Source organism: Mastacembelus armatus, chromosome 17 (assembly GCF_900324485.2).
Source record: "Mastacembelus armatus chromosome 17, fMasArm1.2, whole genome shotgun sequence".
Lineage (NCBI taxonomy): Eukaryota > Metazoa > Chordata > Actinopteri > Synbranchiformes > Mastacembelidae > Mastacembelus > Mastacembelus armatus.
In genome coordinates, this window is record NC_046649.1 from 15,320,581 (window position 1) to 15,335,670 (window position 15,090).

The window sequence follows — 15,090 nt, forward strand, 5'->3', positions numbered from 1 at the left end:
CACCCAATGAGAGCTGGGATAGGCTCCAGCAGATCCCTGTGACTCTGGTTAGGAATAAGCGGGTATTGATAACGGATGGATGGATGATCATAGGCAGCATGCATATCACTAAGAGAAGAATGTGTTTTTTTGTCAGGGACATTACAGATAAAATGGTTAATTATTTCATTTGACAAACATTTCCTTTAACAATTCTATTAATTAGTTAATGGTTTGATTCTCTTCTAACTCAAAACCACCAAAAAACCTCTGATTCTGGCTTTTCAAATGTTAATAGTTGCTGGTATTTGCAGTCTCCTAAAAAAGTAAATATCTGTGATACACTGCTAATCAGGCTGTGATTGACATTCTTTGTCTTTTATCTAAATTTTATAGACCAAAAGATGAATCAATTAGCAAAGCAGGAGATAAACTGATAATGCAAATGTTAGTTGCAGTCTTGGAAGACTTCTAGGATGGAAAGTGAATCAATACATTATTGCATTACTTTGGTGGAGTGCAATTTTAGGGCAGATAGGGAGTAAAAACCATCTTGACATTTGAAGTAATATAGTGCTTGGCTGCATGAAGTCCAGATGTCACTCTGTTGTGATTTTATGGAGGGAAAATGTCAAGTTAGGAGGTGGCAGCTCCAAGTAACTATTAAGTCCACAGTGCGACATAAACATTTATGTGGATCACTCTTCTGCTTTTCAACATATCCATATTTCTCACCACCATGTCACACACAGAGCTACATTTCAACGAGCTGTTTAAAAAGTGTGTGTCTGAATCAGAATGTCTCTATGAGAAGACTGTGAATGAAACATCTGGTGTGTAACACCTCATAGCTCCTCAGGAAAGAAAGATAGTCATCACATTTGTTGAAAGAAATTGCATGTGTCAGAAAAAATCTAAAGCTGGTGGAATGAACCCCAAACCAAAATGAGCGAATGATGACACTTGCGTGGCTGCGGTTGCACAAATGAATAGAAAACAGGTGGAATCAACATACGCCCGCTAGAGACGCTTCTACCGATGTTAATTTTTTGCAGGGTATTTCTCAACAACCTTGTTGTGTGGAGAATCCTTCTTTTTTGGTTGTGCACATGGAGTTCTCACATGCTTTCTTAGCCACAGAGGCTCCATGTAGTTTTCCCCCTGTATGCATGGCATTTTCTCATACCAGACTCATCCTCTTATTTCGAACACTGAGGACTGGGACCCTTCTGTCCAGACTTGGAACAAGGCCAGTTATATCATTGGAAAGTTCAGCACACAACTCTATTTCAATCTTCCAAAAAAAAAATAAAGCCTAAAAAGTTACATCCAGACAAAGAAAATGACAGCAATATTTTGTAGCAATTTGTTGAGCAAACCTAGTCAGTTTGAAAAGGTATATTAGCATGATATTGATGCCAAGAACAATAATGGTTGACACGTTGAATATCCCAAGTTCTTTTCTATACAACATCCACAAAAGTCATGCACTCATGTCCATTGCCCTGTCAAACTGCGCCCTGATATTTTGTTTTAACAGAGCAGAGGTGATTTAAGAAACCCTAACAGAAGAAGACATGCGGTTTGTATTCTCATGGTTGTCTCAGCTTAAATGTCTCCAGATTCTTTATGAAAGGGATTGTAGGGAGTGATTTGCTGACGTTATTTACACGGAGAAGGTTTTGTAGCCTCCCTGTTGGCCAGAACATCAGGATTTTGGAATTTTTTGGCAATGACCTACATCTGGATTTCTGCACTAGAGGGTGCTCCACCCCCTGACAGCCTCTCACAGAGCCACAAGACTGATTTTTTTTTTCCTTCTCTCTCTGAGTGCAACTCAGATGATTGTGAATGTAACCCTTCACTGTTCCCTGTCACACCTATCATAGCAGACTCCGGTGAAGTCCTAAAACAACACTTCCTCACTGTATCTATGTTATAAATGTGAAGCAAAGGAGGAAGAGACAGAAAACATCCTTCGGGCCTTATTCTTTATGCTGTGTGTGCAACAGTATGCGGAGCAGCCCAATCTGGTTTTCATCCTCGGTGCCCCACCCTGGCTGAAATACAATGGATTGGGAGCAGGCCTGTGACTTTTAACTCACTCTGCAGATTCTATGCTTTGCCGCCAGTCTGGCCAATCTGCAGTCCAGAAAATTCCCTTGATGTGTCAGCCAAAGCAGCTTTGAATCCAATCATAAGGCCATAGGTTCCCTTGTAATAGTATGTCCATGTTCCTTCACTTAGACACAAGGGAATTGCGTTTATGTTCAGCAATGTGGAAAAGGACTGATTGATTTTAGCCATGAATCTTGGCTCCCTAAATGATGTATCACAAGACACTGATAGTTTAGTAAACTCCTCAGTGAACTCCCTTGTGACCTCTGGCTGGAAAACAGTTAAAATAATTCTCATTTTTTTGTCAGTTGTTGAAATTCTACCATAATTTGAATATACAGTCAAATATGTCCGCTGGCATCCTGCCCAGGGTGTGCAATCAAATCTATATATGTCTTTGCTATTTCTAGTTTGTTACTGAAGCACAGTTTTCCATAAAAGAACAAGAATGGACGCCTTAATTAAAGAAAGCTGGGATGAATGAGTGAATGTCAGTCTTTGAAAGCCCAGTTATTCATCCATCAAATTTTGAGCTGCTGTTGTACAGACTTCAGTGTCTCCACTGTGGGTTTTCGAATGATTTTCTTGTTGTATCTATCATACAAACAAAGGCACCCCTGTAGATTTATGTCTCATCCTTCTCTCTCATATTGGACTCTGAGGGCTTTAAGGCTGTAATTAAATTCCAATCCCTACTCTCACTTCTCCACTGACTGTCCCTGTCTCTGTGGGATGTTGAGAAGCTGGATTTTACCGCCTGTTGTGGTTTATTTGAAAGATCCAAAGTTCTCTGGAAACCCCAGCCAATAGTATTCACACATGTGGTACAGAGAGCAAAAAGAAAAGGCTCATACACAGACACAGACTAGTGTGACATCCGGTCTGGTTGAGCAGTTGAGACGTTGCAGCATGTGTGCGTGTTTTACCCACATCGGCACCTCTGCCTGTGAACTGCAGGATTTGAAAATTCTCACGTCAGAGTCAGGGATTGCCATTCCAGCACGCTGCCATTTCATGCATGTGATACTGCTTTTGAGGTGTTAAGATGCCCATATGAATAACTCCATCATTGTACCTATCAAAGCTTATCCTCACCAGACGGCCACCCACTGCCAAAGCACAGATTGCTGGCATCAGCCGATGGCAGGGCCAACAAACTGGAATCAGCTGCACCAGCAGGCTGTCAGCTGGGACTCCTGACAGCGATATGAGGGGCTAGACCGAGCAAGTCCAGTCCAGCGGAGACCAGCGGGAGAGGAAGGATGAGTTCTGCACCAGTGATCCAGAGTGACAGTGATGGACAGGTTCAGAGAGGAGAGCTGATGGCCAAGGTTTTTCTCCTGTCTGGACAGTGTTTAAAAAGATGGACATGACGGTCGCAGGGCTTCAAAGTCCAACGGGGCATGTGTGCCCGTGTGTGTGTGTGTGTGTGGTGGGATGTGTGTTTGAAAGTGACTGTTCCAGACTGTTGATGTGGGTGTGCAGGCATGTCAAACAGTCAAACAGTGCAATAAAATTTAAAAGTGACACTGAAATCTGAGATCACAACCTTGTTTGTTGAGTATAAGTATGAGTAATGTATTAAACAGGGCACCAGCTTATTTCATTGTCCATTATCAATTATTTTCTTATTTAATTGATTAAGAAATCATAAGTCTATAAAATAAATTGCCAATAGTACAATGTTACAACCTCAGATATTTTGTCTGATAGCCTAAAACTTTATTTATAAAATTCACTCTACTGCCACATGAAAGAAGAAAGTAACAAATGAGACAAAACTAGAGAATGCTCATATTTGAATGCATTTTTACTTGGAAAATTAAAACAAAATGAAAGTGTGAAGTGAAATACCATGTGAACTTCATCTGTGTTCCCTCTGACAAGCAATTAAATGAGGAACAAATGTTCTGGGAGGCTGCAATTAATGCTGAGCTCATAACACGAGTGTAGCCCTCTGTCCTGAATCTAATATGAATGCTGGAACACTTTGTTGTGTCGTTCACCCCATTCTCTGTTGTGATGGCAAACATACATACATACTTTTTCATTTAAAGTAGCATAAATGTGTGTGCATGGTTCATGGATCAACATCCTATTGTCAGTAGACCCAAGGACGGGTAAAATAACTTTTTTCAAGGGAAGTTAAATGACAGTTCACAAATACATTACTGAACGTCACAACATCAGGGTGCAACCTGGATGTATATTCTGTTTATGATGAAAAGACTCTTCTTCGACTTTGCCTTGAAGATTTGTAGCCTCCAGCCTCTGTATTCCCAGTACAACCAGGACAGATCCTTCTTTTCCCCCTCTGGAAATAAACTAAAACACAACCTCTGTCCTCCCCATTTCTCTGGGAGGCCTTCAAGGTCTCCCCTGTATGTCACACACTGGATTTGAATTATACTTACTACAAGTGAGCCGTGGCGAGAAGTTGCTTTCAGTATCAATACTTGGTATAGGTTTGGTGAGAAAAATGAGAGAGAAATGACCATCACATCTGCTCGATTTGGAAGATTGACATGCAGCACTTGTAGTCTGCGGTTTGAAGGACAGCTTCCTCTTTTGCGTGAGGTGGTTAGAGACAGCTCTGGGTTTAGGCTTTAGGGGCTTTGTGAGGTTGTTAAAAATGTTCCTACTCACTTTTCCAGCTGCAGCCTTTTAACGGTGCATTAAATGACAGTTACCCCCGAGAACTCACCAGGGAAAACAAGAAGTGCCGTTTGATTTTTTTTTTTTTAAAAGAATTGTTTGCCTGTGCAAAGAGAAGAAACAGATATACATTTAAAGCAATATTAGGAAAGGTAAAGACCATTTCAAACACCAAATCGTTAAGAAAGCACCGTTTGAAAAAAAGCAGGCATCAGTAACATGTAAACACTGATCCATAGGTGCAACAAAGTGTTTAGTACATTACAGTAATTACACCTTCTCCTATGAAGACAGTTTACAGGTCACATACTGTGTAACAATACTAGTGCCTTAGCTGTTTGTGTCTTTTATTTCTTCCACAGTTTCATTTAGTTAATGTCACAAATCAGGAGTATTCCTATTCTCTGCGCTTTTAAAAGAAGTCTTGAGTCGAGGCCTTTCTTGATGTTGAAAAAGCGAAGTGATAAGAAAAGCAACAGAGGGCATACAGCTCAGGCTTTGAGCGCAGTGGGGATTTTCCTTTATGCATTGACTGAAAAGACCTTTCCTGCCCTTTTTGCTCTGCCAAAGTTGAAAATGAGAGTTTCTGAAATGCAGTTTATAATCTAAAATGCACCCTCTCAATAAATGTATTTATGGGAGAAAAAAGTGCCATGTGACCAAGACAAGAACAAGTGTAGCACTGTGTTCTCCATAGACTGAAAGATAAAAGATGAATAGAGGTGTGGGGTGAAAACTTAGAAATTTCTCAAGCTGCCTGGAGCTTTTATAGTCTGATCTCATACAGAATAGACAACACAGAGCTTCAGCTCAGAGTGGTTTTTCATAAAATATCATAGTTTTTCTGTTGTTGACTTCTGAATGGTTTTTTTAGCATTGCACAACTGAAAAAAAAAACGAAGACAAAGGATTGCTTCTGAACAACACAGGAGCAGACATTTGCCCTTTTATTTAATATTTATTTTTGTATCATTACAGTTCTTACATTTTCAAATCCTCCAGGAAACCTGAAGGAGCATACTAGCTTTTTATAAGACCTCTGATTCATGTTTTTACAATTGTCTATGGGAAGGTTGAAAAAAAAATAAGACCAAGAGGGTGCAGCTGTGGACCTCACATCTGGGGACTTCAATTGTTTGAGCCAGTGAGAAGAAAGTAGTGTCCTCTGACATGAGCTGTCTTTTTTACTTTATTTTATTTAGTATGTGAAAGAAATACTATGCTGAAGGACCTTAAAAACTACAGTGTGGTTGTGACATAAAGTGTAGGTGATATTAGCCTGTCAGAGAAGTCAACATTCACACTATGTTAGCCCAATAAAACTATGAAACAGATACTAATATAAAATGTCCCTTGGAATAAGACTGAAAATATGAACCTCTCTTGAGCTGTTGGTGTCATTGTGTGATTTTTTGTGAACTCTATTTGCCTAAACTTACACTGCCTTCATAATGTGCACATAGAACATTGGTGGGTTCTTAATTTCACCTATTATAAGAGTTTGTTTTTTTTCACTGTTACCTCTGAAAAGGAGTTACATTAATTCCTAAAGTAATAGCCTATTTGCTTTTATGCTTTTGGGTCAGAAAAGGAAGACCCAGGGGCTCCCAGACAGGCAGTTGTAGTCTTCTTGGTCTTGCTCAATAGGAAACATCTCTAATAAAAAAAATAAAAAAAAAGTGGATCAAAACATCTTCCCCGAAAGAAACTTCATTATGAAACATTTTAGTTATTTTGTTCTAGTTTTCTGTTTGTTTTTATGTGCTTGTGGGTGGTTTGGAGGATGTGTGTCTGAGTTAACACTTGCTGTAAACCAAATATTGTGATGAAATATGAACCTTTGTTGCTGTAGTCTGTAGTAAAGGTAATTTAGTGGCTGCAAGGAAGCAACAATAAAACGTCACCGTGTGCAGTAGCTCAGTGCATCACAGCGCAGCAGCTTCCAAGCTGAAACCAAACCTTTATTAAAACTTACTCTCTTTTTTTTAACATGTCACTTTGATTCAAACCAGCGGCCACAAGAAAACGTTGCTTTGGGCATCTACTAAATGCAACTTCAAGCATGACATTGATGATCCTGGCTTCATAATTAGCTCCACATTCAACTGTACCACTGCATTTCACATTCAGACGATGTGGAGTACATCCTGAGTGAATGATTATATGAACTGCAAGTAAATGAACTGCGAACAAGAGCCTTTTAGAGAACCCTTTAGCTGAAGACACCCTGCAGTTTAATTCTATACATTTTCTCATCAGTCTAAAACTAGTGGCAATAAAAGCACCAAACTGTCAATCCAATATATTTTAGATTTTGTACTTTAAGTTGACTTTTACAAACACAATCAAACCAGCAGTGGCTCAATTCAGTGTTTTGTCTCCTTTCTGTTCTTTTTGCAGCAATGTTTGTGTAATGGTGGGGCTTACATGTAAATAATAGCTACTCAGTTTCTCAAAGGTTTATGGAAAACATCTGCGTGAATGATCCATAATTATCACTCTGAAATACCACTGAATAAAACACAAACAAGACTTACACATGTTTCAGCAAGGAAAGAAAAAAACCACCTGATTTAGTTGTTATTTTTTCAATTTTTCTGTCTGAGCTGTGTTTGGCAGTACTGTCTCTCTGAACTGGCATATTGAAAAGCTCTTTGAAGTGGGACATACAGTACAATGACAATATTTTGTGTTCAAGTGATGTTTTTACATGCTCGAAGCCATGTCGGATATGTTAAACTGGAGTTGATTCACATATTCACTTTTTTTTTTTCATCCAGCCCAAAAACTTGCACTTATTATATTTGTCTCAGATGGACAAAAACCATGGGACCAAATGCTGTAGCTGCGTTTACTGTATAATGGGTGTGATAGACTCTTTCAGCCCAATTCACAGGTCACTGCTGGTGTTTTCTACGAGGTGTGACAGTTTTACAACTGCAGTGCTCAGACTCGTATTGTTTCTGATATGTTGGACCGCTGCTCTCTGTCTGTCTCACAATTTCTCCACTTCTCGTTCTCTCACTTTCTCCTCTAACGCTCAGAAACACTTTCTTTCTTTCATTTCCTCACACACACACACACACACACACGCACCCACACACACACACACGCACACAGACACGCACACACACAAACACACACACACACACACACACACACACACACACACACACACACACACACTCTGGCAAGAAATGATATCAATTCTTCCTCAGCCAGATTCAAAGAGGACTCTAGAGCATATTTTAAGCCCAAAGTCTTAATCTCTCATAATAGGCTTCTTTGTGGAAATCCAGGAGGAAGTCCATATTTCTTTTTAAACAACCCTAGTTGTGGTGATAGCGAGCTTTAAAACAATAAACTCAAAATGCTATAAAACTAAAATTGAAATTTTTCAGCATATTTAAACTGCGATAATTGTGTCAGACAATTATGCAACAAAAACACAAAAGCCGATTTTTAACATCACAGCAGGATTTTCAGGTCACGGCTAGAAACATTTTGTGGTTACCATATTGGTATGTGCAGCATTTCTTCAACACACATGCTCGCACACTTAAATCCACCCTATAAGGCAGTCTGTAAGTACTTCATTCATTATGTTACATCGCTATAAAACATTGAGAGAATCAGATTTTTTTTTTAATTTTTATTTTGCAGGCAGGAATTTCTGGTCTTTACTAGAAGCTTTAAATGCACACACAGAAGCCAAGGCAGCGCAGTGTTCTTCACTGGGACTGAGGCTGCAGAGCGGGAGAGATTCAGATGTTCTTTATCTCATGCTGCAGAGTGAAATGTAGAGGAATGTAAGTTGTACATTTACAGAGGCCCTGAGGAAATATAATACTCCTTCTGCACTGTGGTTGTGCTAATGTAATTATGCATAGTTCCTGCGCTAGCTAAAGAAAAGATTGCTGTCCAAAAATATAAACATTGTCTGCAGCAACACCTTTTCATTTAAATAAGAATGTTTTTTGGACAGATTCTGTAAACATAATATTCAGTCCAGTTTTGAGAAAGGTTTAGGATCATATTTTAAGGAATACTGTGCTTTTTAAGTGCACACACACACACACACACACACACACACACACACACACACACACACACACACACACACACACACACACACACACACACACGTACAAATACATAGGCAGTATGTAGTCTGTGAGCAGTAGGCATTTTATACACATACAGAGCCACACATACCACATTTTGGCCCACACTATGTGATATGATTTTGAATGCAGCATCTTGTTTGATGTCTTTTGATGATGGACATGAAATAATGTCCAAATCACCAGAGGCTGGAACATCAAACGTATCCAAATGAAAACACAGTAATGTCTTCTTGGACTTATTGCACCTTCATTTGCCATTGCCCCATGAAAGCTGGGGTTTGACTGTGAACAGATAAAAGATGAGTTGATAAATGACTTTCATCTCCAACGAACTTCAACAACTTTTTCATTCACAACTCAAACACTGCATGGCTAATATGTTGCATCATAATATAATCAGATAATCACAGATGGTAATGTCAGCGACTCAATAGAAAGTCAAAGGTGGAGGGAGTATAATTGAAGAGGATGAATGGCTGGAAATCATCACAGCAGGATATTCAGCAACTAGGATATGCTGATCTTTGTATCAAGAGCCCCCTAAGTCTTACTGAGGGAAATGATGTGATGATCTATATATTGTTCAATTTCAGAATCTAATGTTCTTAAAGATAATAGGGTGAAAGAGCTAATACAGAGCACAGGTGACTTAGCGATAATGAATCAATATATATGCATCATACAAAACCGATCCTTAAGCTTGGCAAAAAGAGCTCAGTGCATTCATTCATCACAATTTTGTCTATTATGAAAATGCAGACTGGGAAACTTGTCCTCTTTGCAGTGATATCACACATGGCCTGGAGGGTTAGTCCCATGTAAAGCCTGTTGTGAGCCACCATGTTGATTTGCCAGTGTTTATCATAAGGGAAGCTTTTGCATACGATGCCAGCCCATTCCCGGTGAACCATGAGTGGGTCATCAACTTTGCGTTTAATTTGATTTATATTTGAACGGAAGCCAGGTTTCTGTATAATTTATGGACCGGTTATACAGTATGTTTCTCAGGGCTTTTGGATGGCTCTGTGTAAACTGAGAGGCTGATGTTCAAACAACAAGGCATAGAGCCATAGTGGACTCAGAGCTTTGCTTTGGCCTCAGAGTCTGTCTCTTGACAGCAAACTGGCACCCAACTCCAACTAATAAACTGCACCACCCGGATCCCACAGCGACTAAATCTACAGTATGTCTGCGGAGCATGTGTGTGGGCAGTTGAAGCAGGATACTCCTGGAAAGGCACAGATGAAAGCCATACTAATGCAAATCTGCTAAATCTATGAAGTAAGTCTGCTGTTCAGATGATGTGCTACAATTCAGCACATGGAACGATTTACACACCAAGATTATCAAAAATGATTATGTCACATCTTGTTAAACTTATTGTCCTAGTGTATGTAGACAGTGGCAACTAAAGATGAGGCTGTTTTGTTGCGGTCACACAAAAGGACTAAAATCAAGAATGACTTGATCCTACTGTAACAAAGCTAGGCAGAGAAGACAAATGCCCCAGGGCCCCAAAAGGCTAAAATTTACATATCATTTGGATTTACATAATTTGATTAATCATAAATTTGTTAGAAATTTGCACCACTGAAATGATGCGGCAGATATCCTGTGTCAAAATCCAGTTTAAAATCTTAATTATTTTAGTCTGTATTGCTCTTTTGTTGTAATGGTGTGCTTTATCAATTTTTTCTGCATGTCAAATAATTAACACACGGAAAAGCTTCAGGCAAAGTTGAGCAATTGCATCACTGCAGAACTGTGAGGCTACAAGCAGTGATTATTCTCATTATCAATCCATATGATAACTTCTTTTTAATAATCCTCTGAGTATTCAGTCCATAAACAAGAACTTCATGAACAATTTGCAGCTCTTCTCAGTTGCTTTGACAGAAAAGAATTCTCATAAGTAAACTTCATTTGCTCCCTACAGTTTCTTGTTGCTTTCACACTAAAGCCAACTGTATAAGAATCCACTGACGTGTTGGTTTGTGTTCAAAATGGCTTACAATGCTTTTCCCATTTGATTTGTATAATTCTCAGGCATGTTAATCAACATGCTTATTGAGTAAATCCTCATGTGCTGCATATTTGAGCCAACTGTCATAATATTTCAAACAAAAATGTGTTTCATACTGTAGATTTATTTAAGTTGGTATTGTCAATAAAATAACTGATGACACATAAATCTATTTCATAATTAACATATTCATTCAAGAGGTTAAATGCATTCTATCACATGCTGTCAAATTTAGTTTACAGGTGCAACTCTGCAGCTGCCACTGGAGAGTTTTACATTGGTTTACCACTGAGGCAAAGACAAAATACACAGAGAATGAAACACAGAGAGGACAGAAGCAAAATGTTGATGTGGGATCATTGTGGGACAGAGGCATGTAGGGGAAGTCTGTCCCATACGAAAATATTTTGTGAGGATTTCAGAGCCAAATATGAAAATGAAAATATTTGATTAGCCAGAAAACACTGGAGGGGATTTTACCTTTTGCTTTTTATTTCTAAATAGTTCCTTATTATTATGAATTTATTCTATTGTAATATTTATTTTTTTTCTGACATTCTTATATATGCTGTTCTACATTACGGTCAAATATACTGTCTGTTGAAACTTGCATTTGTATGTTCTAAGTTTATTCACCAGCTGCACTGAATATTTGACTTCATTATTGAGTTACTGTGTGTAAATATCAGTGAGAAATTACATTAAAAACAGTTTCTTTGACATTTGCCTGCCTTGACTAACAGTAAGCAATGATAAAAAGTTATTTTATTTTGGTGGCAGTGATATATTTATTATTGAAGAGTTTTGAGTACAGGGTAAATGTTTTCATGTTTTCCTGCCTTTTGGAGGACAAGGGGAGTGTGGTGACTTGGTGACTGCTCTGAGTGTCTTGAGAACTGCACAGTAAAATGGGTCAGAGAATGCATCTAAGGAACGGATTGCACTGGATGACAAATTCCTTCATTATTTTCATTTAAATACATATATGCTATTCTGCTGCTGTAGATCCTCACTCGCAAATTATATATTAATCCACCGCTGAAAATAGTCCCAATAAACTATTTATTCCTGTTTGAGTAAAGCTTGCTGAAAACTACAGGGCCCAGGTGCTCACAGAAATTATTTAGCCTTTTTAAAAAATGAAGTAGTGAACATTCACCTTCCACTTCAGGAAAATAGCAATAGCATATATGACTTTTGAAGAAAATATGTTTAATTTTACAAGAAACATGTCTTTTCTTCAGATATATTGACTTTAGGCAATATTTGATGAATGCATCACATTTGGCAGCATAAATCTGTAATTGCTGCATTAGCAGGCAATAACCCTGCACCTAAGGCTGAATGTGAATTAGGATTTAATATTCAAATGAAGAGGGAGATATTACATATAACTACATATAGCATACTGTATATACAGTATGTTTTATTCAAATGCATTTGTGACCCTTTTTTTAATGTTTTCATGGCATGGCAATAACAGGCTTTGATGTTTCATGGCATTGGTGACAATAAAATATATTGTAAAAGGAGAATAAGCAACCAGACACCTGCTAACAAGAAAAAATTTCACATTTATTTGATATCAAACAGGAGTTGAATTAAATATCAGCTGATGATGGGCTCTTACAAAAGAAATAAAATGAACCTAATCAGTGCTGCAACAACTTTTCACACTTTTTCCAACCATGTTCTTTTTTCAGTTTTTTTTTTCTGAATACTTCAGTTAATAAATTAATTAGTGTTAAAGGATGAAACATGTCCGCAAAAACTGCAACATCGCATTGACACGAACAGAAGTCTTTAAACCTGAAAATTTCTTTCAAGTAAAATAAATTACACAAGTATCCAATTCACTCCAGATCTGTGCATGGCCCGGTGTTAACAAATATACTGTACTACTGGCAAAAACTCATCATTCATGAAAGCAAAAGCACTTCACAAGCAGAGACGTGAGCATGATTTCATATGGATTGATATCTTTTAAAACTTTTTTTTTTAATATTCAAACATACTACAACGAATCAAGTGTGAGAGGAAAAAGCACATTTCCACCATTTTGATTAACCTTGTCTGAAGAATCTTATTAACATTGAAAGGGCATAACTACTGAATGGTTGCCGTTTCTTTTTTTTTTTTTTCCTTTTTCTTCTTTATTACTTTTTACACTAGTGGTACAGCAAAATATAGTTTCTTTAGCTGTTACTTTTACAACAGTTAACTGTGCAATAGAGAAAATATAAGGCCTGAGTCTGAATTAGTGGTTTCTCAGTTTTACAGTCCTGTAGTGGAGCCTCACTACTTCTAGTTCTGTACTTCATGACTAAAAAGAGGCTGGCTCTGAAAAGTCCATAAGGAATATGTCGGGAGTTTCATAGTTCTTTGCTTGAAGTTTTTTTTTTTTTTTTTTTTACATCATTCTTTGACTCTTCCTTCAGTACAACAAAAATGCCAGGCTCATCTCTGGCACAGTGGCCTGTGTGTTATTCTCCACACCTCTTTAGTCCAATAGCAGAGTTTTCACAGTCTACATTTGTCTGGCCTCAAATGGACGTGTTTTGTGTGTTAATGAGATCTGTGTGCAAAAGTCATTTATTCATTCCTTTTCCCACTCCGCAACGTTTCTCTTCCCGTCCTAACAGGAAGGGCATGTGGAGTGTGGAGCCAAGCTCGCTGGCTCTCTTGACATCAACCGTTGCACCCATCTGGTAAAACCTATGCAAACAAAGAAGGCTCGCTCAGAGGCTGGTAATGAGCTGCATTTGTCCGTCACTGGGTGTCTCTCCCTCCTGTACGCAGTCTTCATTGTTGGGTGGGATGATGCACCCGTCGCTGGTGCCTCGGTTTATGTGGTAGTAGGACAGGGGCTGTGGCGCGTCGCCAAGCTCAGGCATGCTTTTATGGTACATGTCCTCACTCTCACTTCGAGGTGAGGGGGAGAGCTCCTCCTCCTCCTCTGGGGGGTACGGCGAAGCTGAGGGTGAGGGCGAGTCTCTTAAGTTTGGCATGCTGGTGTAAAGGGAGTCTCTGTTATTATTGGGGGAATTGGAGCCCATGTCCTCCACTGCAGTAACAGCATCAGAGCCGTGGTCGCCCTGCCCCTCCAGGCTCCTGGGGGCCTTTTGGGCGCTGTAGAGCAGGGAGTGAGTCCTCTGGGGCAGGAGGGGGGCCTCCAGCACCTCCTTGTGGTGGGGGTGCAGGAGCAGCTCCAGGGTGGCGTGGCCTCCTCTTCCACTACCTCTCTGGGGAGATGAAGCCTCAGCATGATCTGCCACAATGGCATCATCCTCGCTGCCGCTCCCACCCCCGCCTCGGTCCACTGTCACTCTGGTCTGAGGAGGCAATGCCCTGTCTCGCTCCCTCTGGGCGTTGCGACCTTTAGGGGCCCCACGGGGCCTTAGGTTGTTGTGGACAATCTCAGATATGATCATCTTTTCAAAGGCAGCATCGTCCAGGTTGAGCCCCCCCAGGTCACCTGTGGCTCGAACGCCCACGGTCTCATAGTCGTCGTCCCGCAGGGAGTAGCTGTTGTTGAAATTTCCATTGAGGGGGAGGGTGTCCATGGCACTGATGTCCCTGCTGTTGCTCAGAGAGTGCTGTCCTGCAAGGAGAAGCAAAAAACAGCACATGAGACATAATTTTTCACCGTGCTATAGAAAAAAGTCTCCACTACACCATCTATAAATATGTGATACTGCTCAGGACACTTCACTCTTGTGCTCTTTGCACTCTGGCTTAATTTTATGCAAAATACAAAAACATTTAAAATTCAAAGGAGAACCCAATTAGCTCCCCACCATGTCCATCCTCATTATGGCTGAATATCAGTTATAGCCAATCTAAGAAATGATCCTGAACAATATTGGAGACATGAGAACAATCAATGGCTTAAAACATAAAAAATATTACAGCGACACGTTATAAAGTAGCTGATGACAAGGTAACAACACAGCAGCACGGAAAAAGCAACAGATGGAGTGCGAGTTAAAGAAATAAATAAATACAAGCTGATGAAGCAGTGTTGTGACATTAACAATGAATAAAACATTCCACCTGTTAAAAGAAGGCAAGACAAAAGAGTAATGTCGAACACAGATGGCCAGCCACCTCTCTGCACTGGGGCCCCACAAGCACAGCAACAACCCCCACACACTACGACAGACAGGCACGGTGCAATGACTCACTTTG

The 15,090-nt window shown here is 39.6% G+C and overlaps 1 protein-coding gene across 2 annotated transcripts in view; it reads right to left on the reverse strand.

The window, feature by feature from the left end:
- Window positions 1-12,456: 12,456 nt before the first annotated feature.
- Window positions 12,457-15,090, reverse strand: part of adgrl2b.1 (adhesion G protein-coupled receptor L2b, tandem duplicate 1) — a 78,951-nt gene continuing 76,317 nt past the window's right edge. For both annotated transcript variants that reach the window (XM_026313493.1, XM_026313491.1), the window contains one exon: window positions 12,457-14,503. In XM_026313493.1, coding sequence (XP_026169278.1) covers window positions 13,641-14,503 — 863 coding nt within the window. In that variant the 3' untranslated portion in view covers window positions 12,457-13,640. The remainder of the gene's footprint in view (window positions 14,504-15,090) is intronic.